This window comes from Daldinia vernicosa (genome assembly GCF_022497035.1).
Source record: "Daldinia vernicosa strain CBS 139.73 unplaced genomic scaffold F5Y00scaffold_1, whole genome shotgun sequence".
NCBI classification, from domain to species: Eukaryota; Fungi; Ascomycota; class Sordariomycetes; order Xylariales; family Hypoxylaceae; genus Daldinia; species Daldinia vernicosa.
Window position 1 is genome coordinate 1,041,169 of NW_025953917.1, and position 27,562 is coordinate 1,068,730.

General features: G+C 47.4%; 9 protein-coding genes across 9 annotated transcripts; 5 read left to right on the forward strand and 4 right to left on the reverse strand.

The window, feature by feature from the left end:
- The first annotated feature begins 36 nt into the window (after positions 1-36).
- F5Y00DRAFT_222931 (uncharacterized protein) lies at positions 37-2,134 on the forward strand. The gene is made up of 2 exons (XM_048005805.1): positions 37-768; positions 833-2,134. Exons 1-2 carry the CDS (start codon positions 566-568, stop codon positions 1,887-1,889), a joined length of 1,260 nt encoding a protein of 419 aa, XP_047870294.1. The 5' UTR covers positions 37-565; the 3' UTR covers positions 1,890-2,134.
- Positions 2,135-2,171: 37 nt separating this feature from the next.
- F5Y00DRAFT_5785 (P-loop containing nucleoside triphosphate hydrolase protein) lies at positions 2,172-3,319 on the reverse strand. Its single transcript, XM_048013830.1, has 2 exons — positions 2,598-3,319; positions 2,172-2,471 (listed from the first exon to the last, which is right to left on the reverse strand). Exons 1-2 carry the CDS (start codon positions 3,192-3,194, stop codon positions 2,454-2,456), a joined length of 615 nt encoding a protein of 204 aa, XP_047870295.1. The 5' UTR covers positions 3,195-3,319; the 3' UTR covers positions 2,172-2,453.
- A 4,849-nt stretch (positions 3,320-8,168) lies between these two features.
- On the forward strand, positions 8,169-9,944 carry F5Y00DRAFT_256859 (uncharacterized protein; the record flags this gene model as incomplete). Its single annotated transcript, XM_048010476.1, has 1 exon — positions 8,169-9,944. One exon carries the CDS (start codon positions 8,169-8,171, stop codon positions 9,942-9,944), a length of 1,776 nt encoding a protein of 591 aa, XP_047870296.1.
- Positions 9,945-11,051: 1,107 nt separating this feature from the next.
- Positions 11,052-13,392, reverse strand: F5Y00DRAFT_5808 (WD domain-containing protein). The gene is made up of 3 exons (XM_048013834.1): positions 12,892-13,392; positions 12,614-12,741; positions 11,052-12,559 (listed from the first exon to the last, which is right to left on the reverse strand). Exons 1-3 carry the CDS (start codon positions 13,221-13,223, stop codon positions 11,190-11,192), a joined length of 1,830 nt encoding a protein of 609 aa, XP_047870297.1. The 5' UTR covers positions 13,224-13,392; the 3' UTR covers positions 11,052-11,189.
- A 2,843-nt stretch (positions 13,393-16,235) lies between these two features.
- F5Y00DRAFT_256861 (uncharacterized protein) lies at positions 16,236-18,736 on the forward strand (the record flags this gene model as incomplete). Its single annotated transcript, XM_048010477.1, has 5 exons — positions 16,236-16,531; positions 16,583-16,689; positions 16,844-17,518; positions 17,570-17,589; positions 17,723-18,736. 5 exons carry the CDS (start codon positions 16,236-16,238, stop codon positions 18,734-18,736), a joined length of 2,112 nt encoding a protein of 703 aa, XP_047870298.1.
- Positions 18,737-18,992: 256 nt separating this feature from the next.
- F5Y00DRAFT_5823 (uncharacterized protein) lies at positions 18,993-21,261 on the reverse strand. The gene is made up of 2 exons (XM_048013836.1): positions 20,142-21,261; positions 18,993-20,071 (listed from the first exon to the last, which is right to left on the reverse strand). The coding sequence occupies exons 1-2, from the start codon at positions 20,801-20,803 to the stop codon at positions 19,570-19,572; spliced, it is 1,164 nt and encodes a 387-aa protein (XP_047870299.1). The 5' UTR covers positions 20,804-21,261; the 3' UTR covers positions 18,993-19,569.
- A 434-nt stretch (positions 21,262-21,695) lies between these two features.
- On the forward strand, positions 21,696-22,463 carry F5Y00DRAFT_5865 (acyl-CoA N-acyltransferase). The gene is made up of 2 exons (XM_048013842.1): positions 21,696-21,974; positions 22,049-22,463. Exons 1-2 carry the CDS (start codon positions 21,806-21,808, stop codon positions 22,450-22,452), a joined length of 573 nt encoding a protein of 190 aa, XP_047870300.1. The 5' UTR covers positions 21,696-21,805; the 3' UTR covers positions 22,453-22,463.
- On the reverse strand, positions 22,464-23,936 carry F5Y00DRAFT_5869 (3-oxoacyl-reductase). Its single transcript, XM_048013844.1, has 3 exons — positions 23,609-23,936; positions 22,844-23,554; positions 22,464-22,782 (listed from the first exon to the last, which is right to left on the reverse strand). Exons 2-3 carry the CDS (start codon positions 23,289-23,291, stop codon positions 22,475-22,477), a joined length of 756 nt encoding a protein of 251 aa, XP_047870301.1. The 5' UTR covers positions 23,292-23,554; positions 23,609-23,936; the 3' UTR covers positions 22,464-22,474.
- Positions 23,937-24,314: 378 nt separating this feature from the next.
- Positions 24,315-27,562, forward strand: F5Y00DRAFT_222943 (DUF1793-domain-containing protein). Its single transcript, XM_048005806.1, has 3 exons — positions 24,315-24,994; positions 25,051-27,008; positions 27,077-27,562. The coding sequence occupies exons 1-3, from the start codon at positions 24,726-24,728 to the stop codon at positions 27,313-27,315; spliced, it is 2,466 nt and encodes an 821-aa protein (XP_047870302.1). The 5' UTR covers positions 24,315-24,725; the 3' UTR covers positions 27,316-27,562.

Here is a 27,562-nt window from a genome sequence, read left to right on the forward strand (position 1 = left end):
CTCTTAGGTAATATCCGTACCTGACTTCCTCAACTTCTCCAATCGCTCGAGGCCGTTCGACATCCCTAGAAACGCGCAACGCGAGACGACCATTAGGATTTCCCAATTCGTAATTTAAATCCTATAAGGCAGGCTGGTTGGTTCATGGGCCAAATTTTCGATTCTAATCCAGCATGCCAATTTGTAGTAGTCTTCCTTGAGCGAAACGTCCGACGGAACCTTCGCACGGAACATCGCATGTTGCCTCTCGCTTTGTCCTCTTAGATATTCTACCATTACCAACTTCCTACAGGTCAACAACTGGCAATACCTGGCAATAACTGATAAATGATGGAAGCTACATTCACTATCGTTTTTTAAGTGGCTTTGTCTGCCATTTACCCATCCGTCTACCACTAATTCTATTCTTTTTTACATTTTACATTTTCATATCTTCCGCATCCCCATCCCATTTTCTCATCTTATCGCATTCGGCTTCTTCAACTTTTCCGTCGCGATCGAATAATCCAACGACCTACACTTTCACCTACCTTTTGCGCCTATCCCTCCAGCATCTTCCGTCATCATGGATATGGTACAGACCCTAGTGCGCTCTGTCGTACGCGCTTTCTATACCAATCCCGAGGACCGTAGAATGATTATTATCATTGACGCATTAGTCCGCCATACAACTTTGCGCGACGACGACTTGTCTTACTTAGTGCACCTCAATGGGAAAGATTTGCACAGGGTTTGCGGCAAGCTAAAGGAAGATCACTTATTGCAGATGTACGGCTACCTTTATTGGCCCTTCTTCCTTAACACTTTATTGAACTAATTGCTATTGTCATAGCCATATGAGACCTGAGCTCGAAAAAGACAAAGATAAACCACGAAATCGAACATACTATTACATCGATTACCGTCAGGCCATCGATGCTATCAAGTATAGAACTTTCCTACTCGATAAGAAAGTTCAAGGCGAATCAACCCCCCAGCAGGAGAAGAAGGAATACTTTTGTCCCCTTTGCAAGGCCGAATGGACTATGCTCGATGTTGTTGACAATAACGATCCTGTTCGAGGTTTTCTATGTCACCGCTGCAATACCGTCCTAGTTTTTGACCCCGATCGTGAGGCTGGTGGTCACGAGCTCTCCACTCGGCTAAACAGTCAGATTAAATTCATCCTCGAAGTCCTGCCGAAGCTCGACACCATCACTATTCCCGACGCCGACTTCGAGACTTTATATTCTCAAGCTGCTCCTGTCTACCGCGATGAAGCTAACAGGGTCGCTCCTTCGATCGCCGTCGAATCTCTCGGAAAGCCAACCGCTGTTAAGGGTATGGCGAATACCGGTCCACAGACTATTGCGATCAGCATTACGGACACGGAGGGCCCTACCGAAGCTGAAAAGGAGGCTGAACGCGCCCGTAAAGAGGAGGTTGCTCAGATGAACGCATTGCCCGAGTGGCACACCCGAAGCACTATCTCTGGTCTATCATTTGGCGGAGGTACCAGCTCAACCTCGGCAGTTAAGACGGATGACGACAGCGTCAAAATGCCGGACGAGTCAGCCGGTGACGCTAACCACGATAAAGCCATGGAGGAGCTATTCAAAACATTACAGAAGTCTCAGGCTGAGGAAGCTAGGCGCAAGGCTGAGAAAGAAGCCGAGGAAGATGAGGAGGACGGCGAGGATGACGAGGAGAGTGAGGATGAAGAGTTCGTGGAAATCTCCGCAAATATCAGCTCTATCGGCGAGAAGCGCCTCGCTTCGAGCGGTCCCACTAGTGCTGCCGATACTCCCACCTCGGAAGATAGGCCTTCAAAGAAGGTCAAACTGGCGGAGCCAACCAACGGTGGCGAAAGCGAGGATGAGGAGGATGAGATGCAATTCGAGGACGTCTAAGCAAAACTAATAGGATTTTATGTATGTTGGGTTCGCGGGCACTAGGGTCAAGGAAAGGGGGGGCACGAGAAGCATATAGGAGTGCTTCCGTGAGATTACGATACCCTAAGTATATATGTATAGGAAGGCAAGGCATAGCGTATTGTCTTTTTGATTTTTGAGGGTTTCAATCCCCGCTAGATAGATAGGTTAGGTATGCATGGGCGAGGCGTCCAAAAATGAATAGCAAACAGTTGCATTTGGATTTCTAGAATTGGCTGCAGACGTGAAATAAAAAGCCCAGATGATACCGTGTGAACGACACGACACGGCACATACCTACCTACCTATCTACACCGTTCCGGAGGAATACGTATGGTACAAATAGGGGGTTTGGGATATTGTTAAAGGTATCTATCTTCAGCGTAACAATGCTTCGGCAAAGCCCCTAACCTAGCTATGATTCGAGGCTCGCCATCCACGCTAACACGAACCACCACCCATTACTAGTCATTCGTGAACCCGTCCCTCGTGGCATCCCTCTCCCGTAGAAATATCTCTTTCTTATAAAAACCGACTTGGATATTACACGTATTTACGCAGCTAAGAACGAGAAGTTAGCATAACAGGAACTATATAAAGCCAGGGGAGGCACAGAGCCGAGGGAGCAAGACAAAGAAAGAGTATAGGGTTAAATAAAAGTAACGAGGGGAAAGGGGGAAAACTTACATCTAAGGTCAGCGTCCTTGAGCTATTCACCTCTTGGTCCCTATACACGCCCACTAGACTCTCGCTATCTTGGAAAAGCCCTGTCTTGAGACTGATGACGATAAACTGCATTCCAGGGCCGGCGTGCTCGCGGATGTAGTTCTTGATCTTGTCGACGTTGGCGTTATCGAGAGCGGCGTCGACTTCGTCGAGAACAAAGAAGGGGGAGGGCTGATAGGAGTGGATGGCAAAGAGCAGGGCAAGGGCAGCCATCGTCTTCTCGCCACCGGACAGGTGCTCCATATCGCGAAAGCGCTTCAGCGGCGGCATTGCGTGGTATTTGATACCCGATAGGTACGGCCGGTCTGTGTCTTCTTCGATGTCTAGATAGGCCTGGCCGCCGAGGGGATACTGTTCCGACCTCGTGAGGTCCTTATAGACATGCTCGATCTGCTCCCGGATGTGTGTGAACGCCTTGTTGAACAACTCGAAGCGCTTAGCTTTGACCTCGTCGAAGGCTTCCTTGGCGGCTTCGTATGCCGCTTTTGACTCGTTGTAATCCCTTTCTGTGGCCTTGAGCCGCGCTTCAACAACTTCTAAGCGTTCTATTGCTCGCATATTGGGGTTTAGTTTTTCCAACTCTGCGGTGAGAGATGCTATCTTCTCTTGTAGCTTCTCCTCTATGCCCTCATCGTCCGGCTATCTAAGTTAGCGTCTACCCTTGTTAAGTTTCAATCACCAACTTACATTCTTCAGATCGTCATCCAACTGGTCGAAGTCAATTTCGATACCGTAATCGTCCATAGCGTTATCCATCATCTCGGCGTCGTCACCGTCATCCACATCCATAGCTTCTGGGTCTTGGTGCAAAAGGTTGTCTTCGTTTGGAAGATTGTCAAGCGATCCTGAAATTAGGGGGATATTGATCTGTTCCAGTCGACATCGTCTTAATAAAGCAAACTTCTCAGCACTGTTCCTCCGAACCTCTGTCTCTAGAGTGCTGATTGCTTTTTGTCTACTTTCAATATCCTTGCATCTCTTTTGCACTTCCGCCTTAGCTGCGTTGACTTTCTCGGTGCGTTTGGTAAGCTCAGCCTTGTACTCATCCAGCTGCTCTTGTAGAGCTTCGAGGTTATCCTGGTCATTTCTCATCGCTTCCTCGATCGCCTTCTTCTCCGCTCGATAGGATTTGATATCTTCGGACAACTGCTTCAGTCGGTCCTCAAGGTTATGAAGCCTGTTCTCGGTATCCTTGTATCTTGATGTCTCCCAGCTCTTATTACTTTCTAGTCTTGATCTTTGGAGGTCAAATTGCGTGCGCTTCTCATCAGCTTCTTGTTCGAGGCTACCTTGCTGTGCTTCGTAGGCTCGTATGTCGGAATACCCGAGTCGTTTGCAGAAGTCGGCGAAGATCTTGTCTTCTACCTCGGCGATTGCAGACTTGAACTTCTCGACCGACGCTCTAGTTTTCTGCAAATTGTTTTCTTCATCCTTGAACTTGGGCAGCCACTCCTTAAGTTGGCGCTTGACGTGCTCCAGCTCCTTTTTCTTGCTGGCAAGATTTTGGTTGAAAGCAGCTAATTCACTGTTAGCAAATGCTAACTGCTGATCAAGCCCCGCGAGCTCATTCTGCAATGACTCCTCTGCTACGCCACGTCGATCGGCCCTGGGTATCTTCTCAATTTCATCCCGTAATTTATCCGCCATCTTCTGTAGATTTTGAACGTCATGTTCTTCGAAACGACGTTTGTTCCCCTTATTATCCTGGACTCGTCCACCGGTCATCAAGCCCGCCTTGTGAATAACGAAGCCTTCCAAAGTTACGGCCTTGACTTGAATCCTGCGTTCGTAGCAAACATGCTTCGCGATATCCAGTGTATCGCAGACAATCGAGCCACCGCAAGCGTAGGACATGGCACGCTCGAGGGACGAGTCAAAATCGATGGCGTCAATCGTCAAGCGGACACCGGAAATACCTTTGACAGCAGTATTCACCGTGTTGACCTTGATGTTGTCTAATGGGATGAAAGTCATTGGCGGGAAACGCTGGTCTTTCAAATATTGCACACACTCGACACCGGTTTTCTCGGCATCGACAATAATAGAGTCAAAATCGCGCCCGAGTGCGGTGATGACGGCTTCATCAAACTTCTTTTGTTTCGGCTTGCATAGCTCGCCGACTCTCCCCTTGACACCCGGGTAGATACGCTTTAGCGAGGTGACCATCTCTTTTATTCGCGTCTCCTTGTCGTTTTGACGTCTCCCATCGTCTGCTTCTAATAATTTGCGTAGAACGTCTTGAAGCTTCTCATCGAGTTCAGTTCGTCTCTGGTTGGTCCTAACCCTTTCTGACTGAATTTGATTGAATTCCTTCTTCTTGGCGTCCATCTCGCTCGAGAGCTGCCTTACAGTAGCTTCGGTGGTGCGTTTTCGCTCTTGAATAGCTGCTAACTCGGCCTCTAGTTTTTCTACGGCAGCTTGATAGCCGTCAACCTTGCCCTTTAGGCTATTTACGGTGACTTCATCAGTTTTTAGCTGTCGATTGAGGTTTTCCAACTTGGCTATATTCTCTGCAGACTTATTCAAAGCTTGCGCCCGAAGAGTGTTGTATTCCTTCCGGTCGGCATCGCTTAGCTCCTTTCCTTGCTTCTTCATCGTCTCTTTCCACTGGTCCTCGAATTGCTTCTGTGCTTTTTGAACTGTGGCCAAGTCCTTCTCGATCTTGGCGATCAATTTGCGCTGCTCGTCGCGTTCTTTCCTGACGCCCTCGATCCTGTTTCGGATTGTTTCGGCCTGAGAACTTGTCTGCTGCACTTTTTCCTCTATGGGGATGAGACTGTTTTCCTTCTCCTCGATCTCCTTTTCTTGTCGCTTGATTTGTCGCTCTACCCTATGGACCTCCTTTGCGGCATCAGCCTGCTCCTTGCGAGCAGCTTCAAGCTGCCTTTCAAACGCTTCGACATTGCGCCGGAACTCCTTGAGGTTTTCCTGGTGATCCCGGATCTTAGCACTGGAATCATCCATAACCCGCTGAAAATGGTATAGCTTCCAGAGGATGTGGGTAACGATAGCCGCATCGCGTTCTTCCGTCTTCCTCTCAAAATTCTCAGCTTCGCGTTTTTGCTCTTGATACTGCTTAATTTCGGAATTGATACCACGTCGCCTCTGAAGCTGAAAATTGGCATTCTCGGCGGCTCGGTCTGCTTCGCTTTGCAGTCTCTCGTATTCGGCCTTATATTCCAAGCTGCCTGAAATTTGCTCGATTAGACGAGTTAAATCCTGGGGAGACTGAGCGGCGATAGCTTCAACATCGCCCTGGAAGACAAGGAAGTTCCGGGCCTTGATAAGAATATTCTCGGCTTCGAGGGCCTCGTTATACTGCTGAGCCGTGACGACGCGGTCGTTGATGCGGTATTCGCTCGAACCCTGATTCGTAATGCTGCGCTTCCATCGCTGCTCATCACCAGCATCATCCTCATATACAGCCATAACCCAAGCGGTTTTGGGGTCACCGCGAGCCGGTTTATCGTTGTCGTCGCCATTAACGTGTCCATTCGTATGTCCATTCGTAGTCGGCTGGGCAGCCGAACCATCATCATTGATCTTGGACGTCTTAAGGACTCGGCCGCGGTATACTAAATCTTTTAGGTGGGTAGAACGTAGATGCGACGACTTGATACCCAAGACGAAGGAGATGGCGTCCATACTATAGAGTCAAGTTAATATGGAATGCGCAGGAGTCGATTGCGAAACAGGACGGGGTAGAGCATACGAATTGGATTTGCCTGATCCATTTGGGCCGATGATGGAGGTAAAGTACGAGTCGCCAAAAAGAAGGGTATGATGGCCCTTATAGGACTTGAAGTCTTGATGCTATTAGTTTTTGTCGCATATTCAAAGCTTCTCGCAGGATAGTATAGTTATATAATACGTACTGAATAGCTCAAGACGAATGAGTTTACCCATCTTGGCTTAATTGGTGAAAGGCTTATCTAGATTATAGATTATCTAGAATACGTGGTGGGTTAATGTTGGTTGGATGAGGACGCGACGCGAGACAATAGTGTATGCGAAAAGAGGATCCAGCGTCGCTAAGCGGCTTTGGATCCGGTTGCGATTTCAGTTATGACATTTCAATGAAGGGGTGGAAGGGTATATTAAGACTGAGCGCCTCGGCGCATTGAAGGTATCAGTAAGTGTACCTTGGGATGTAAGTAATAGTAATAGTTATTATGTACGTGGGTTGATACTATGTAAGTTCCAAGGTTCGGGTATCACGATAATATGTGCGATAATATGTACGCCCATACTTTTTCCACGCTTTACGGAAAGTGTAAGACGCGACTGTACATCGGTACGGACGCGGGGACTTTTCCTTTCAGCCTTTCCGATCCAGGATTAGCGCGTACAGCCCACTTACAGTATGTGTCAGCCATACCATAGCTCAATTCACCAATTAGCTTATACATCGCAGATATACGTTATAAATATACCTGTTATAAGCATCATTTTTTTAATCTACCCTTCTACCTAGTTTCATAAATCAAATGAATTCACCAAAAAAGGTCAAGGAAATTGAAAGCTAACCCGAGGCATCAAATAGTCAGATGTCACGTTTTTATGTTGAATACTGCTAACATACCGTATCTGAGTTGAGTCAACTAACCTAGTGTACTTCGTAGATTTAGTATTAGCTCTCTAGTCTAGAATTCAGGTGTCATAAATAAGGTTGACTATAAATGCCCAATGGCGTCATCATCATACCTACCTCTCAGGGTCTTAAGCTATCAACGACTTATCATATCTACCCCGGGAACATAATCGACAGGTAACAAGTTTAAGTCGACCTATTTCTTGATTTCCCCTTTCACCTTTTTGTCGCTTTACAAAAGACACAAACCGAATAACATGCCCATCAACGAAAACCGGTTGCGTCCTCTATAAATCGAACACGAATCAAAAAGAGGATTCGATTCCAGCTCTGAAATTGATCTTCCCAGGGGGAGGGGGTCAAATACTTGGAATACTTACACACACATATATATATATAACCTAACCGTTATATATGTCTTAGAGTCACACCCATTCTGCAGTTGACGGTTTTGGAAGATCTCACATTAATAAGAGCCGCTTTAGTTTCGTCCAACCACAAGTCGCGCTCGGCACACGTCCTTCAGAGAAAGCCACTTACAGGATCAGAATTTCAGCATTTCCACCCACCTGCTTTTTTATACTTTTCCCAACTTCGACAAGACCACATCTTACCTCAATACTAGGACACAATCACAAGCCTCTAAGTGTCACGCCGTCTCACCGCGTGTCTATCATCGCCTACCAAAAGCTGCATGCGTTCACTGTCTGCCTATCTTCGCTTCTTTCTTCGTTGCCTCTAGCTTCAACCCGTTGTCGGCTTCTTATTTAATTGGACCGGGTCCTAATATCGCATCCACTTGGACGCACAAACGGTCAAGGCGAAGCCGTCTTCTTCGGACTAGCAAGAGAATAATAATAATTATTGGCAATCCCCTCCTCTTGTTGTAAGTTTGCATTCGTTGTTCCCCTCCCGGACCCTTCCTCATTGTTTACTCGGCGATGGCTGACATATTGGTTTTAAGAGGAGCCGAAGCTCTTCGCAGAGTGTCTTTCCGCAACGATATTCAACGATTCCCAATTCGCACCCTTGCAGAAATGGCCGATTCCAGCAGATTAGCACCCTCCAAGTCGGAAGATCCCCATACTGACGATGAAAATGCTCTAACTCCCGACGATACTACGACCCCATCTCCATCTCTAACTTCGTCGCCTCACCAGCATCCTGTGGTCGATCCACACAACCTAGGCGATGCCTCTAACAGCCCTCGAATATCGAGGAATCCTTCCTTCTCGGGAAGTAGTTCCTATCATGAGGATTGGGATTCGTATCCTCCTCTAGACAGATTGACTGTCCTTGACCTTCTCGACAATTTCGCCCTACCACAGCAGTTAGAGAAGCTACAAAGAGGAATATCAGCACAAACAGAGAAAGTCCGCAAATCGCGAGCCGCTCTTAAGAATAGAGGCCAGGTTGCCAAGGAACGCATGGTCGAAGAATGGCGACGAAGGGTACCCTCGGCTGATGAGCAGTTGGAGAGGTATAGAAAGCGCATGAAGCAGAGTGTAGAGAAACTCGGCCGCCAATGGAACGATACCAAGGTTATTACGTTGCGCGAGAAGGTCTCGTTCATCGGTGGTGTTATGAACATTTTTATCAGTGGTTACTTGTTGGGCGCTTACCCTGAGTACTTCCACATCTGGTACACGGCCCAGCTCGTCTACTACATGCCCATCCGTTTTTATACCTACAGGCGACGCGGCTACCATTATTTCCTAGCCGACCTGTGTTACTTCGTCAACCTACTACTTTTCCTCAGTCTCTGGGTCTTCCCGGCATCTAAGAGATTGTTTATTGCTGCGTACTGCCTGGCCTACGGAAACAACGCCGTGGCTATTATAATGTGGCGTAATTCGCTCGTGTTCCACGACTTCGACAAGGTCACATCCCTGTTCATCCATATTATGCCGTGTGTCACGCTGCATTGCATCGTCCATCTATTCACACCCGAGCAACAGCGCGAACGATTCCCTGCTCTCTGGACCATCAAGAACTCTCCACCGGGCTCCCCAACCGCATACGGTAATCTCATATCGATGCTCGCTTGGTCCACGATCCCCTACACCGTCTGGCAGCTCTGCTACTACTTCTTCATTACGGTCCGCCGCCGCGAAAAGATCGCGGCCGGCCGCCCAACGTCGTTCACCTGGTTGCGCCGCTCCTACTCCAAGACCTGGATTGGCAAGATCGTGCTCTCCCTGCCAAACACCTTGCAGGAGTTCGCCTTCATGATGATCCAGTATTTATACGCCGTGCTAACCATGCTGCCCTGTCCCTTGTGGTTTTATAGTCGTTGGGCCTCAGCCGCCTTCCTCATTGTGGTCTTCGTGTGGAGTGTATATAACGGCTCCACGTTTTACATCGATGTCTTCGGCAAACGCTTCCAGAAGGAGCTCGAGGCCATGAAGGCTGAAGTTGCTAAGTGGCAGAACAGCCCTGATGGACTCGGATCGCCTTCGATGCTTCCCACGCCCGCGCCAGATGCAGAGCACAAGCTCGGCGTAACTGATACCGAAGAAGGTGCTGAAAAAGCCGTCCGGGTTCAGGACCCCGCCAGCGGCCGGCGGTTGAGTGTTGACGACATCCCATTGTTACACGATGAGAAGCCAGCCCAGGACAGCGAGTCTCTTAATAAGAATGATTCGACGGCTAGCGGGATCGACGAGCGTAATAACGACACAATACGAGCAAGGAAACCTAACGAGGTAATCTCATAATGGGATGATAGAATCATGACTATTGGATATAATTCCCACTTGAGCTTTTTTCAAGAAATTCTTAAGATATCAGATGAACGACTTGATGACCTCGACAGGTCAATGGAATAATCGGCCAGATTCCATTTCCTTAGCCTAAAACCACAACGCCAACTTCTAGTCCGGCCGAAGTCCGGGCGATACCTTAAGGCGCTCACTTGTTTCTCGATATATACATGTCACCGTCTTTTTTTATACCTCTTCCCCTTTGCAGATTCGGAGTTCTTGTGCGAGCGGTTAGCTATATACAGCATTGTTATCGTCGTCAAAGACTGATTGTTCATGAGAAACACATCTCGATACCCCATACCCTCTTCCATATCAATTTTTTAGTAGAGACCACGGAGTTAAGACGGTTGGGAAGGCAGAGAAGTGAAGAATGACGAGGTTACGAAACGGCGTGGTATGGGATCTAATGAGACATGGCTCATCACGGAGTACAGCGATACTATACATAGCGTGCTAGAAATCGTAAAGAACTTACATACTTTTACGGCAATTGATGGATTTAGTGCTTAGCCGTATTATATGATAATTTTGGAATTCTATGGTTGGTTCCTAATATAATACATGTAACAGCTCATCATTGCTAAATAAAAGCCAATCATATCTTCTATGCTATGCCAGGGACGTTCTACATCACTTCATATCAATTCATACACATGATAATTAGTTCAAGAACTTTTAGGTTCCTCTTTTTTTATTTCACACCGCTATCATAAGAATACCTATGATGCTCCAGGCTCACGCCGAATGCCCTTCATTTGACGTTACGCCTCGTCGAGCCTGCCAGCCGACCAGTATCATATCGTGATCCATTCCCTTCCAAAGACGCGTAGTCTGCCACGTTTCCCGTCCTCCGCCCTCCCTCGTCCCTTCCCGCAACGCCTTGCTATTCCGTACCAAAAAGAAGGGGAAAAAAAAGGACATATCATCCCGGCTACCGGCCGTTCATCAAGGCAATTGAATGCGAATTAGCTAGCCCGTCAATCTCTGTCTGATACCATGATAACTAGGTAAGACACCAAAAAGATCCGGGTACCCCCCCAAAAAAACAGACTCATACATGCAAAACGCCAATGGATGCAAGGAACTGTGGAAAGGCAGCATGCTTTTCCTTCGAAGATATCGTGAAACTAGGTGAATATCGTTATGGTGAAGTAGAGTTTGTCATCGTACAATAGATCGAGTTCGAATTTGATTTCGTCACCGAATGACACCCCAGTCGCTCAGTCGTCCCCCGCCATCGCTGTCTTCTCTCTGGCCTGGTCTCCTTCCGAATACGGTCCAGAATCGCAGGGTTTCATCGCCAGCTCCTGTGACTATTGTCCTGCCATCGGGGCTCATCGCCAGGTACAGAACTCGGTAAGTGTGTCCAGTAAGGCTGACCACCTGGGTCATGGCGGGGTACTTCCAAACGACGATTTGATTCTGGCTGTAGCCATGTGTCGAGACAATTTCGTTGGAATTCTTCGACCAAGAGATATTGCACACCTGGCTTCCGGTATCGATCTCGTTAATGACTGATCCACGAACTGTGTCATGGAATATTATCCTTCGATCAGCAGTTCCACCGCCTGAGGCCAGGAGACCTCGCTGATGAGGGGACCATGCTATCGCTTTAACAGCAGCGGTATGATCAGAGAATTTCCACAAAGGTGTCTCAGAGAGCTTATCCCAGACCATGAGTTTGTTGTCATTCCCGCCACTTGCCAATTGGCCATCTTCACAGTTCCATTTCAAGCCGCAAACCTCCTGCTTATGACCCGTAAGCTTTCGCATCCATTGGTCGGGGGCCCTAACATCGCGGTGATATATCAATCGATCTCGAGATCCTGATGTGAGGATATGGGTGTTCCAGGCCAAGGATCCTACGCGTGCAGTATGCCCAGTCATCGTTCTTAGACGCCTCGTCTTCTCGGCGTCCCAGATCTGAACCAAACCCTTTCCAGTACCGATGGCTATGTGTGTGCCCTTCTGAATCCATGATACGCTCGTTACTGTGTCATCTTCAAGTGTGCAAAGTTTATTGACTCGACTTGTTTGGGCGTTCCACATGTAGACACTCGAGCCCAGACCAACACCCAAGACATTAGCACTACCCCAATCAACCAAGTTTAAATAGAAGTCGTCGGCTAACTCGGGAGCATCTAGTACTTTATAAGGTACTTTACTAACTGCTCGAGGTTGGCGTCTCGGGCTTAATAGCATTTGCTGGCTTCCAAAGCGAACCGGAGACAAGCTATATATCTCTGATCGTATATCTAGATTGGGGCCATGTCGGCTCTGTGGTGTTCGGGACGGCGTCGGCTGGCCAGCGACGTTGGAATGATGGCGGGGAGACATATAAGAGAAGAGATTCTTGTGAGGTGTTGATGGCGTGAAGCTTGAGGGTAGAGACGGAGGAGGGTTATTAGGTGGAGTATGGGATCTTGTGCCATTATGAGTATGTGTAGAGTGTGCTGAGCCTGGTAAGTTGGCATCCGGAGACAACGTTTGCGGCGTGGCCTGCGGTATGGTGTTCTCGAAAAGTTCCGCTCTTAATACTCGAGAGAATCTATCATTCGCCTCCTCAGCTAGGTATAATTAGCACTAGGTCATTACGTAGAAGGAAGTTGAAGTCAGCTTACTTCGGTGAAAGTTGACCTCTCCATGTGGTGTTCGCTTTTTCTGCCGTGAGGGTGTAGCTGGCGACCCTTCCTCGTGCATGAGACTGAAGGCGGATATTATATCCTGGCCAACGCGCGCGGGTATAAATCTAAGAAACGTCTTAGTATGCGTGGCCCAAGAAATCAAAAACGAGTCTTATAACGGGAAGGAATAGTCATGGTAGATTCTAACAGGACCAGTCACAACCTAGGAAAAGATACCCAATCACTGGAATGGGTAGAAATGCGCTTTCACTAACCTATCGCCATTGATACGCTGTCGCTTCCTACTAGGACTCGCACTCGAAGCGCTATCTCGTCTGTCGGCAGAAAGTTCCCTCGAAAGAGCCCGCGTCAAACCATCCGGATCGATGCCGCCTATACTCGCCCTCTCACCTCTCCGTCCGCCATGACGTATATTTCTCGAGTTGCCACCTTCAACATTATTCATCACCTGTAGTGTTCCTCGGTCAGAAGGTGGGGGAGGAGTGCCTATCCTCGAAGGTGTGCGCGCGGCGGGGCTTGTCGTATCGTGCGCTTGTCGCTTTAGTAGCGGCGGTGCCGCCGATACCGAATCAGACTCTATAGTCATATTTTCTCATGCAGATGGGGTTTAGGTAGTGGTCGCAGAAGCCGGGGCAAGTTGTTAGAGTGGATGGAGTGCGGTAGTTGAGATAATCGAGGCGAAAGGCGCAGATGAGTTTTGTTATGAGTTGAAGGTTGAAGCCGAAAGTATCAGTTAGTTGGTAAAAGCCAGGCCTGATGAGGAACTTTGTCGAAGGATAGATATTATCAGCAAATATGTCCCGAGGCCCCTGAGGGTATGCAGCTCCTTCTAGCGCATGCTCTTCCGTCGACGACGATATGGACCAGAATTAATGTCCGAGATGGTTTGCAAGGGAGAATACGCCTATTATTCGATCGCTTCCTGCTACTGTTCGTATGTTGGAAAGAATTGAAAAAATAGATAAAAAAGAGCGAAATGAATAGAATGTGGTGAAAAAGGAAGTTCGCTATTGGGAAGAATTACGGCAGGTGAGCTGAGTTCGTAAAACGACTGCAGCGGGCAACAGCGGGCAATAGCAAAGTTTGGGAAAGAGGCGGCGGAGTGGTTTCGTGGATTTGGATGGAGGTTGAATGGTAACAACGGGCTTGAATGGACCGTGCTAGGGAAGGAAGACCTGGCTATGTTCTTGCTCCTGCTATGATTTTGGCGTGCCTGCATGTCGCGCCTTACAACGATACAGGGGGTTTTAGGTACCAGTGTGCTAAACTTGATCCCCCACTATCTTGTGATATGAGATACTTCGACATAAGCATCAAAAGCGTATGTTATTAGGTACCGATTAACTTTTTAGCCGACATTAAAAGGTCGCGGACTGTGTTCAATACCACCTAATCAAGGTACGCTAAAAACCGATATGACATGCCCCTCTGACCTTCTGACTTTCTTTTATCAACACCGATCACGACTTTGCCGTGCACAATAATAATAATAAAGACGTACAGCATTGAATTGAAGGCATCAGTTAAGAAGACCAGAATCATAAATGAATCACTCTTCTTAAGGATAGATATCCTGACTATCTATCTGAGTCTTGAAAATAATTCACAGCACATGCGAAATATTCTACGCTATGTACAGACAAAGGTAAAGTTCCCGCTAGTGGCTGGGAAACGCGTACGTAAACAGTATTTACATAGTTTCATTTCCCTTCTTTGTTCACGGAACTGCAGGTATGTATATAAACAAAGCAAAAAAGTATAATTGCGGGGGGCTGGCTAGCTGCAAGCACCAAGCAACATTTGAACCAAAGCGGACAGTTATTAGTTTGAACAGGACAATAACATGAGGTCTCTAACAGGTCTCTTTACCCTGTAAGTAATTCAACACGTCAAGAATCAGGACCCATTGTGCGGCCCAATTCGCGATGCAAGATTGACGAGACGCGCCTGTTCTCCCTTTTTTCCCATTTCATAACAGAAAAGTAAAAAGGAAAGCGGAGCTGCCCCTCGCCATTAAAAGGAGGTTATGTACCTCTTTGTAGGTGTCGCGATTGGGTTGTTTATTATTTGCTTACATACATACATCCATACGTAACCTATCAGCAACATGTCACAGGGGGGTACGCGCATCGAATTTTCCGACTGGATGTACGCGCTTTCCCACTCAGGGGTTATTGTTTAGACTGCCCAGGTGGTCCCCGGATTTCCAGTTGATAGGGTAGGTACCTACTAGTGTATATGGGATTCCCACTACCGTTATTTGTGTACCATAGATGTATCTAGCAAGCGAATGTAACGTGTTTAAGATACATAAACAATACATGTAAGCAGGATCTACCAGCAGCGCGTTAAAGCTTCCTTATCCGTCATGCCCAAGAAAAATACCAAAACATCCCCCAACCAGTAATATCCACGATCGGAACAAAATAAGCTTGGCCCAGTTGACCCAGTTCCGCCAATTTAGCGCCCTTTAAACATCATCGGTATTCTTACTATGTATTCTATCTTATACATAACAGCTTCCCATATGCTTGACCTACTTTAACATAGAAATTTCTTAATAAAAACTTATACATATAGCCCTCGTCTAACAAAACACATCTATAGAATATTAGCTAGAATACGATGCAATCAATAAGTCTCAAAATAAGCCATCATCACCATCTTCAATAATACAACATCGGCAGTCACATGTGATCGGTTTTATTATATTAACATATTAGAGCCTGTTGAAGAGAAACCGGTAGGCCCTCGGACATTCTATTACACATTAAGCTTTGCGAGACCAGTACCTATTACGAAAGCCGCTCGGTCAGCCAAGAGCAGCATTACACTCGAGTGTTTTTCAAACGCTCTTTTGTGAGTCAGCTCTATACGATGCCACGTCGAGCTCGTAGCATATGTTACTTCTTACGGCTAGGTAGTTAGGTGCTCAGCCCCTATCTTCGTTAGAGACCTAGATGTTATATAAAGTAGTGACGACGACACTCGGAAAAATGGTGACTCACTCTACTTACTTCAAGGCCCAACTCTATTAAGATTGAACTAACCGTGTACAACAGCCTCCAAACTGCTATTTTTAAGACCACTTTCAGCCAAGTTTGGTAACTCCATCCTCATATCGTCATATTATCATGAACTCTAGGGTGTGACTGCGAGAGACGTTTTGCGATGCCCATAATCTATAAGATGCACCATAAGACCATATGATGCGAAGAAAACCAGCTAGGACAACCAAGGAGCTCAACGGGGAAGGCCTATCCCCCGCAAACATGATCCCGCACTTTTTATACCAGCCGTTAGTTTCTAACTTGGCGAGATAACTAAGTGTTCGGCGTCACAGCCGGTCTCCTAGTATGAATAAGAGTATATAGCTACGACAGGCTAAGAGCTTTTCCTTCACAGCGTGGCCCGTCAATGCGCGAGGGGCAGATTATAAAAGGTGTGCCTACAAACACCTAAGACGATTCTACTCAAGTATTAACTTCCCTCAAGGTCTTTCACTCATTCCTTTCTTCATTTTCCCCTATTCATCCCATTCTTCCTAGGTTCTTATAACCAACATATCCATACTTTATTCGCTTTCTACGACACCGATATGTCACGGCCGCCGAGACGTGGTGATTCGCCTTGCAGACGGCAAATGATATCGTCCGCAGGGGTCGATGATGAGAGCCGCGTCGCAACGAGTGTACGGTCCTTCGCGGCGTTTAAAAATTGCGAAGATGAAGGCGTAGATGAATGTAGCCCTCTAGATATCCTCGAGAAACGATCACGCTTAGGAGCTGCTCTCCTTGATGCTGTTTCGTCACCAACGACGTTCAGAAGAATATGGGAAGAAACAGAAGCCATTTTCCGAGACCGCCAACCCAGTCGTATGAGACGTCCGGATAGGTAAGCCGCCAATTATGCGCTTTATTAACCTAGGAGTTGATTATTGTATAGTGTCCAGAGTAACCCTGAACGTGGCCGAACGGGGCTCATTTCCTCCACCTCCCCTAGAGAATCACCTTCCACCGAGACTCGCTCGGCCTCGAGTCCTGACAGGAGCCGTAAGTATATTCCAGGTCTTTTACTAGCTATATCCACCTTACCATATCAAATAATTTTCCTTGACCATTTCCTGAGATGTAGTATGACTATTAACCCCCTGTGTTTTGGAAGAGCATTCAAAAGATGATGGGATCTAACTCGAAATATTCGTAGTGTTGTCTCGGTCTACAAAGTCGAAGGAAAACTCATCATCTACATCCCCCTCCCCTGGAGATGCCATAGCTCTTCCCGGTCTCCAGAGCAAGGGACCGAGGGAGCATGACGAACTTATACCTTTGGGTGGAGATGAAATCGACCAAACGTCGTTCGATCTTGTATATCCATGCAACGATGCACCTCCTCAATATTCTCTGGAAGTAATATCGGAAGCTCTCTTTTCGGCAGAGCATCTAGAGGCTATCATCAACGATCAGCTCCTACTGGAAAGGTTTGCATCCTTCCTTTGCGTCTTCAAGCCAAAATCTGTCCCTCTTCTAGTATATTATTTGGATGCTCTAAAAGCACTGAAGGCCATAGGATATTCAAACTCCATTATTCGATCCTTGGTCTCTGTTAAGGGAGTAGGCCTTAATGAAGAGGCGGTGATCTCAAATACCATCAACGAATCCCTATTGGCGAGACTTAGCGAGGCACTTCAAACTCTGGCTGGAGAGGACCTACCTGCCTACATCACTCATACTTGGATGCAGACGGTGGCCGTCACTATCAAGCAGCGGATTACAAATACGTTGCCTAACCACCTCCAAGATCTCTCTGAAGGATTGGCTGATGTTTTCTGCTTGATAGATCCATCAAGACATGACAGCCCAATTGTATTTGCTAGCAAAGGTGAGTCCAACCACCGAGTAAAGAGACAACAGTTTAGCTAAATCATGTCAGAGTTCCATCAAATGACCCAGGTGAGTAGGAGATATTCGAAATCAATGCGCATTCATTGCCAATATGACATGCCAGCCAATTACCATACCTACATCATATTATGAAAACCGTCCATACCACGTAGATAGTAACTAATAACATCGATTACTATAGTATGGAGCTGGCTATGTCCTAGGCCGAAATTGTCGTTTCCTTCAAGGGCCTGGCACAAGCCAATCGAGCGCGAGAAGAATAAAAGAGCATTTGGACGCCGGAAAGGAGCACTGCGAGGTTCTACTAAACTACCGCCGAGACGGCTCTCCATTCATGAACCTCGTCATGGCCGCACCTCTTCTAGACAACCGTGGAATCATCCGGTATCACATCAGCGCCCAAGTAGATGTCTCGGGTCTGGCGAAGGAATATGTAGGCTTCGAGTCTCTTAGGCGCATTGTTGACCGGAGGCAGCACAGCGAGGACGCCAGTGCTCATACGAGCGCCAAAGATGAATTCCGCGAGCTCGCAGAAATGTTTACTTCCTCGGAGATGAAAATCGTTCAAGAGGTAGGCGGTAGTACGCACCGTCGCCGCCGGGAAGACGCGACAGGCTCCGAGACAGGTTTGAGACACCACGGTCCGACACGCGTAGACTCCGACCCCTTGCCTCGAATATCGACCGCGTCGGCTAGTCGCGTTACCAGCCTCTTCGAACACTACCTCCTAGTCCGCCCACACCCTCACCTACGGGTCCTCTTTGCCTCCCCGTCCCTCCGGTTCCCCGGCATGCTGCAAAGCAGCTTCATGTCCCGGATCGGGGGCCCGCCCGCTGTCCGAGAAGCAGTCGCCCAAGCATTCGCCTCCGGCCGCGGAATCACCACCAAGGTCCGTTGGGTGACCCGGATGGACAGTCGCGGGAAGAGCAGATGGATACACTGCACGCCGCTGCTGGGGTCGAACGGGGCTGTTGGCGTGTGGATGGTGGTGCTTGTCGATGACGATGCGGAGGCCGATTTACGACGTCCTCGGGACGCGCCGCGCGTAGACGTGAAAATCGACGGGCAGAGGCCCTTCGATGGGTGTTGTCCATCGTCTGCTTTGGCAAGTCCTTCAGGAGACGTGGAGATCGAAGCATGCACATCAGGATCTAGTAGCCCAGCACACAAGAAAGCAGGATCTACTACGATATGAGCGGTCTATCTAACATTGATAGTACGGGAGGAGCTGGTAGTCATTTTCCTTAACATTCACTTTCCGGTCACACTGTTTGATCAACAGATTTCGAGTTTGGATCCCTGAGATATAGGCAGTCTTTAATTTCTATTATTGCTTAATACACATATACACATTCTTTAATAAGAATAGTAGCCTCTCTCCTTACAGGCCCGGACCATCATCACGCTCAATGTCATATATGGTTATAAAATTTAATTTGTCTACGTATAATAAATATATTGGCATGGTTCGGGCTTTCTCATATTCTACTAGTATTTCTCCTAGATGTCTATGTTATTCTAGAATCAAGATACTCCAATGCTACTCTAGCCTATAATTTGTTGTGACCCAGCCCGTTCTTAAGCTCGCTAAGAATATCGGACAATGGGCTAAGACAACGGTGAGGTTGGCCTGTAAGGGATACCCACGAAGTCTCAAGATGAGTACCTAAACCACAGTCCGCCAACAGGTTCTCTACCCAAGACAGCGAGTATTCTCATTGTGTATATTAACGGAGCACCGCCACCATCGGGTATTATGCTTTCATTCAAGTCTTTATGTCTATCCCGAGGCCATAACAACCGGTCAAAGCCGCCCAATTGATATCAACGCCACCATGTTCTTGAGTTGCAATCAATACGTATCCACCGCCATGCCGAAAAGAAAAAATGACAAAATAGAGTCCGAGCTAACAAGGCCAATCCAGCCGCATATTATGGACGTCATTTTCCGAATCATGCTCGAAAAATAGAATATGCTTGCTTCCTGGCTTCGTTACTTCACGCGTGTTCCCGTGCTTCAAGCCATCTCTATGCCGACTCTGCCTGGGCTAATAGACGAGCCCTCCAGCCATTACATACTTCCTCGAAGCCCCCGACGACTTCCCTGCATACGCCGGCGCATTCGCGCTTTTGTAACCTCTCGCCCCAGTTACCTTTCGTCAGCCACCTCTCGCCCTCCTCTCTCAGCTCTTCTTCGCGTTTTATCTCCGCTACCATTTCCTTGGCCATTCTTAGCCGTCTTGTGGCGGTGGTTGTGGTTTGCCGTGACATGTGCAGTGTGTCGGAAAGGTAGTTCAGCGTTTGCACAAGGTCCGACGTTACGGAATGTAAAGCGCTCAGAGAGTTAAGAGCGGAGGTCGCGGGCCGCGGCATTTCGTCCGAGATAGAAGTTAGTAGCGGAAAGAGGGAATCAAGAGCATCCGGATCCGGGGGCTGCATTAGTGGCGATAATAGAGGGAAGCTGAGGTTATGGAGCTGCCGCGTCTGGTGCGCCAGATGTGTTGCCAAGGCCGAGTGAGCCGTTATTAATCTACAATTCGACAAATATTTTGGTTAGAAAATATTCAAAAGGGTTAGTAGAACTAGGAATCATCACTCACCTCGTAGTGCTACCCTCTACACCAGACTGTGACCCCAAGTCTCTCAGTCCGACTGTTAACCGTTGAAATACGGCGTCATTAGAACTACCATTGCTTTCAGTCCCTCTTCGGGCTAGGGATTCCACTGCATCGATTCTAGCAACTAGACTTGGCGGCATACCAGGCGACTCTAAATCGGATTCAGAACCATATTCGCTTCCGTCGTATGCGCTTACAGTCCGTCGGTGGCCGCGCGCGGGGGGAGAAGGTATGCCCAGGCTTGCGTTCCTGGTCTTCTCTCGATGGTCCGATTGGCTTTCTACGTCAACGCCACTATCCCTAATCCCATCAGTTGGCGCCTGTCCTTGGCCCCCCTCATCGAGTCCTAATTGCGACAGTTCTTCCCCGTCCTCGTAATATTCCTCCTCGCCGGATCCAGACAAAGCTTCAGCCAACTCATCTGCCAAATTTCCAAGACCATTATCGTGGCCCATACCACCACTGCTGAGATCATTGAGCTCAGATTCGTTCATACTGTTGCGTAAGGGTGTTAAAGGGTCCTGAAAGGAGGATTTCGACTGGCGTCGGCTGCGAGGCGATATATTAGGACTCGAGTGCTGAAAAGAGGTATCGATGGCGGAAGTTTGCCGGGAATGGCTAGGGGTGTGCGGTGGTCTCGACATAATTACGATGCTAGATCCCGCGGCGTATTATATAGAGGAATTTCAAGGAAGTAACAACTTCGTTGTGCGTATAGTCGAGTAGATCATGGGGTAGAAACGGTGTCTCAGTTCGAGTTGTCGTACAAAGGAACTGAAATGTCAAGAACAGGGCTATCGTTTGTATTGTCTGTCTTGTATGTATTGTCTTTTTTGTTTTCCTCCGAGAGTCCGCGTCGCAGGGTATGGCCGTCCAAGAAACTTTTTCGATATTGAGTTGGTGATTTAGAATGGTAGATAGGTACCGTACGCACGAAATGGAAGTGTTTGAAAAGGATCAAGTACACCCAATAATAAACGACCGATATTGAACGAGGTAGCAAGGGTTGGCACTACCTAGACTGCTGTGTAATATGTAATCAGATGTAAAAATAGGAACCACATTTACCTAAACCTAGCAGACTTATGCCAGCGTAGGTTGCATGTGTATTCCGGCGACAGGCACCTGCCGATTCCCGCGTGCTTAAAATGTAAAACGAGTTAGTAGTCGAAGGTACATGGATACAAGATATTACCAAATGCGCTTAAAGAGCCAGCCGCTAGGTAGCCCCACCTCCATTTTCATTATCATGTTTTGGAGGGGCAATGCGCTGTGTGCGCTGTGGGCGCTGTGGTCGATTCAGTTATTATTTCGCATACCTGATGATTGCGCATTATTTGAACTTGCGTTTGCTATCCCAACAGAACTTATATCGCTTTTCTATTTTACTTTTATATCTCGCCCAACCGCTACGATAAATAAGTAACTAGAGAAAAAAAAAGATCTACGATCTTTGGTTTAATCGTAATCTTATTTCTATTAAGCCCCCTTTTCTATTATTCGCTTACCTCTGCCTGGGCCTTTTTTTTTTATGCAACCGATGCCAGCAAATTAGACATATGTCCAAGCGTCTCCGATACAGAAACCTCTCTTTTACTGTTCGGTAGCTCAGTGGGAATTAATTAGTACCTAATTATCCTGCAGTCATGGCCTCTTTTCGACGTTTCCGCCCCGATGACTTAGACAAGTTCTCCAAATGCAATCTTGACCCGTTGACCGAGACGTACGATCTAAGTTTCTATCTCCAATACTTTGCCAAATGGCCCTCACTATTCCAAGTCGCTGAGGATCCCAGCGGAAACATTATCGGCTATAGTAGGTGACAATCTTTTTTTCTATTATAATAATTTTAACAACCTAGCCTAACGAGGTTATACATTACTCTACAGTCATGGGCAAGTTGGAAAGTTCTCCAGACTACTTCCAATATTCTGAGCACTATCTACCATGGCACGCACATATCACTGCCCTCACGGTAGCCCCTGAAGCTCGCCGTCTTGGCATTGGAAAGATTCTTACCGAAAAGCTCGAAGTTGCTGCAGAAGCCGGGGACTCTTGGTTCGTCGATCTGTTCGTAAGGAAAAGCAACACGAGAGCTATCAACTTCTACGAGAGTATGGGTTATAGCGTATATCGTGTAGTCAAGGATTACTACGGTGATAATGTCAACGACCCCACCGCTCACGGTGAAGACGCTTATGACATGCGTAAACCCATGTCTCGAGATAAGACACTCAAACACATTCGAGAGGACGGAAGGAATCACGAAGTCCAACCTGAAGATGTCTTCTAGTGGAGTTGATTATATTTGCGGGCTACATCGCGCCGTCGACAGAATATACGCTCCCACTCACGTACTTGGAGTCAGGACCCAAAAGGAAAGCAATGACGTGGCCGCATTCCTCCGCCGTGCCCTGTCTGCCGAGAGCTGCTGTATCATCAAAGGGTGCATCAGACGGTCGATTATGGATTTTCCAGTGCTTCTCCATCAGCGGAGTAAATATGGCTCCCGGGGCCACTGCGTTGACACGCACTTGCCGGACTCCATTTTCTTTGGCAGCCGCTTTTGTCAGACCTATAACACCATGCTTACTAGCATCATACGCTCCATGTTTGGCAAACCCTAGATTAGCGATCAGCGCTATCGTTCTTTAGACGTTAGACTGGGCCATTGACTTAGGTACCTTGAAGCCCATGAATAGAGGAAACATTCACAATAGAACCACCATCGACGATTTTTCGGAGCTCAGCTCTTAAGCAATACATGGTCCCCGTGAGATTAACTGCGATTATCTTGTGCCATTCGTCGTCGTCGAGATCAGCAACATCTCGTAAGCCATGATGTTTGCCGATTATACCCGCGACGTTTGCAGCGCCATCGAGTCTGCCGTATTTTTGGACGATACCGTCGATCCAAGATTCAACTTGGTCTCGCTTAGAAATATCTACCTTGGTAACAGTAAAGGGCGCATTTTGGTTGGTAAAGTATTCATCCGCCTTGCTTATGGCCGCTGGGTCAACATCGGCTATGCAAACGATCCCACCGCGTTTAGATATTATCTGTGCCGTTGCAAACCCGATCCCGCTAGCACCACCAGTAATTGCGAATACTTTTCCATTGAGGGTTGCCATTATTGCTCTCGACTGCTCTATACTTCGTAGTAAATAATATAAAACAGCAATGCAGTGCCAGCGGGGTAATATCGTCTAGATAATGGCTATATAAAATTTAAGAGGGTTCAATAATGCGGCTTTGCGGGCTAGTAGACACCGAGATTTGGAGGTCTAAAAAGGACTTTGCGGACAATTCCATCTTTCGGTTTAACAACACGAGGAGTTAGGTAAGCTATAAACATATGTGTTCGGCGTTAAAAGCCTGATGTTTTACCCCTTTACTATGTAATGCATCTAGTTATCCTATCATTACTTATAAGTTAGGATGTACTTACCTACTTTAGTGACTTAATACATATCCTTAGATCGCAAGAGTGTAGATATACTGCACGTTTCTGAATGGCCTCAATGCGGGAAGAAACGGCTCCAGGTGGACTAAACCGGAGAAGATGGGTTGGTTCTTTTAGGAGGACTGTTCATTAGTACGCCTTTTCGACGCCCTATAGCAATACAATGTAGCTTGTCGTTCCCATGGATTTAAAGTCGTTTAGACTTGTTAGAATAAACCTTCCTTAATTATTCACTCGAAGCACCCCAATCTACTTCTTACATTATATATCGTTAAGTGAGTCTTGGTAATTTGTCGAAGTATAAATCGTTAAACAAAGCTCTTTAGAGACGAGGCGGACCACTGTGGGGTATTGTATTAGGTAGTTTATATAGGAGGGGTGGAAGTATAGGAGGGGTTTCGTCTCGTACGTTTTCGATTTAGCTCCCCAGCCTCGGCACCTCAATTCAGTATTAGAAGGGACCTTGCAGCTAGCAGTTCATTCTCTAGCTCGATATGGTGCATGAGGGAAAATACCTCTATTTAAGACACACGGCTGGAGAAGCTGTTGTCGCATGACCCCTGCTGCCCTGATGAGCTCCAACTGATACTACCTATTAGGTACCTCCTTAGCCCCCGAAACTATGAATTTTGTGGGGAAATGTCGTCACTCCTTTCTGTCAATGGCTTATTCGGGCTTCCGTTCGTTCATCCTTCCTACCTTCGCTGTCTTCGAAACCTGGGGGAGGTGGATCCTGTTTACCTGTAAGGAGGTAGGTACATGTACTTATTGTGTTCAGCCTGCACTCATCATTTGAAACAAGTCTTCTCTCTTTTCTCTTCTCTCCTCCAACGTCCGCATGGAGGCCCGGTGTTCTCTAGATCTACATTCTCTTGAATCCCGCACTTTACTCTCGTGCTGCTTGTTGATTAATCGTCACTTTTGCGCCGAACTCTAGATATCTCAGATAGCATTATTTTTCATTCTCCAGGTGTCCGACGACATCGCATACATACATTAGCTTTATGTTTAGTTAGCCAACGAACGCATTATCCTCCCTCAATTCCTCACATCTCTCTTCCATTAGTTTAGAAATAAACAAGTGCCCGCTTGATCTGTCGCCATGAGGCTGTGTCTCTGGCCGGCCCTTTCGGCGCTGTGTCTAGTCCTCGTCAATGCTTCGTCCCTGACGCCGCCCGTACTGCCATTGATCGTACGAAACCCCTACTTGAGTATATGGCTTGCCCATGCCCGAGACGCCCCGTGGGAACATTGGCCGATATTCTGGACTGGCAGTACCGTCGGCTTTGCTGTTATAGCCTCCGTGCCCGAGAATAAGACGGTATACCCCCTGCTGGGTCGCTCGCAAGATTTCCTTAGCAAGTCTCCCAGGTTAGTGAATGGCTTTGAGTATCGATTTGCCTTGTTCTCGCCCTAATTCTTGTTAGTTATAACGTCTCCTTTCCTAAATACGACGGTGCTACGTTCGACGCCTCAACTACGAATCTCACCTACTCTATCCCAGGGTCCGACGTGAGGATTACTCTCTCGTTCTTGTCTCCTATCACGCCCACATCGACATTTAGACAGTCCCTACCGGCGTCATACCTGACTTGCATTGTAGAAGGTTCGACAGATGTAAGCCTATACGTGGACATAAACGGAGAATGGGCTAGCGGCAACCGAGATAATAAGATAGAATGGGGGCTCGTCCGGACTGAAAAGAGTGACAATGCAAAGACCCCCATCAAGACTTGGAGTATCACACGGCGCTATGAGCAGCTCCTAACCGAATTTTACGATCACTCTGAATGGGGAACCATCCATATCTCCGCTCCGGCCGACGTTGAACATCAGTCTGGCGAATCGAACTCCATAAGACGTCATTTTGCCCAGCACGGGTCATTGAAGAATGAGGTCGACGATTCTTACCGTGGAATCTTTGAGGAGGAACCTATCTTCGCCTTCTCCAAGACTTTCAAGCTCAAGAAGAGGTCGAATGAGTCGTCTGGTATCGCCCAGGACAGCGTTATATTCACATTTGCCCTCACTCAGGATCCTGTCGTTCAGTTTGCCTCAGCCAGAGGCTTGACCTTGATGCGTCCCTTGTGGGATTTTTATTTCTCGGGTACTCATGAAATGTTGCAGTTCCACTACGACGATTACGAAACTGCAGCTTATCTTGCTAGCAACTACTCCGAGCAACTCGCCAAAGACGCGTATGCTTCGGGCTCACAAGACTACCAAGACATCGCGGCGTTGTCAGCTCGCCAGGTGCTAGGAGCAACACAATTTTCCGGTACACCAGATAATCCTATTATATTCCTCAAGGAGATATCATCGAACGGAAACTTCCAGACAGTCGACGTTATCTTCCCAGCATTCCCATTCTTCTTATATACCAACCCCCAGTGGCTAGCATATCTACTAGAACCTCTTCTCGAACACCAGTTGAGCGGTCTGTATCCCAACGATTACAGCATGCATGATCTTGGATACCACTTTCCCAATGCGACGGGGCATGGTGACGGTAATGACGAATATATGCCCGTCGAAGAATGCGGCGATATGCTAATCATGGGTCTTGCACTTGTCAATGCTCTCAGAGACGATTCACAAGCTCAGTTCGTCCGTACTGTACCGGGGGACGCTTTGACACTCAACTTGGAGTCTGTGAAGAGATCGTTCTTAGTTAATGAATATGGAATGGATCGCACATGGGAAGACTTGGGCACTACGGGTGAAAAGGTGGCTACAAGATGGGTACGACGCTCATACAAGCTATGGAAGCAATGGACGGGGTACCTCGTCCGAGAGTCGCTCATCCCTGCGAATCAACTTTGCACCGACGACTTTGCTGGTTGGCTGGCCAATCAGACGAACCTAGCGTTGAAGGGTATCATTGGCATTAAGGCCATGAGTGAAATTGCTAACGTTGTCGGTGAGAAGGCCGACTCCAGGTGGTACAGCAACGTAGCTGAGGAATATATCGACAAGTGGCAGGACTTTGGACTATCCAAAGATAAGACACACGCGAAGTTAGCGTACACCTGGTACGGATCGTGGACGACAATCTATAATCTCTTCGCCGATGCTCTGCTTTGCTTTCATCTGCCTGCAGATACATCCTCTTCTCTAGGAGCGAGCAGATTCTGGGGCTCAGAACAGCAACCTATAGGGGACGAGGCTATCACCAAGCCTAAATCAACATTCATTCCAGATAAAATCTACCAGATCCAGAGTGACTGGTACCATGCTGTGCTTCAAAAATACGGTTTGCCGTTAGATAGCCGTCATCTATATACGAAGAGCGATTGGGAATTCTTTGCGGCCGCTGTGACAAGTAAGAAGGTACGGACGGAGATTTTACAACATGTTGCGACATGGGTCAATGAGACTGCAACAGGTGCGTATAGTTACTATTACCTTATTCTCGCCCAATATAGCGGTCCATTCTAAACTAACTTCCCCCAGATCGGCCACTGACGGACCTTTACGAGACGGAGGGTGATGGCGGATTTCCTGGGCCTAACTTCATGGCTCGCCCGGTAGTAGGAGGTCACTTTGCGTTTCTCGCGTTAGAGAAGGCCTGTGGTGGCAGAGCATCGGAAGGTCTAAAGTTCCTAGACGAAGTGGCCCCCGCAGAGATTGATGTGGAACAAGCCTTGAGAAGGGAAATCGCTATAAACCAACCTGATATGGGCGAGTTGTAGTGAGTACCTATATTATATGAAGAAACTGTTAACTTTCCCCAAGATCGAAGATACCTTAAAGTTGGATATGTACATTGGGTAGAGGTTAGACAGTAAAATTGTACCGATGTGCTTATCTCTTAGGTGCTTTAGGTAGGAATATCTCCATGAGAGCTCTCCGGAAGCACTTGCCTTGTACTACCACCGAAAAAAAAAAGGAAGGAATAAAGGAAGATACAATTTCAGATCTGCAAGTGTTTCTCGTCTA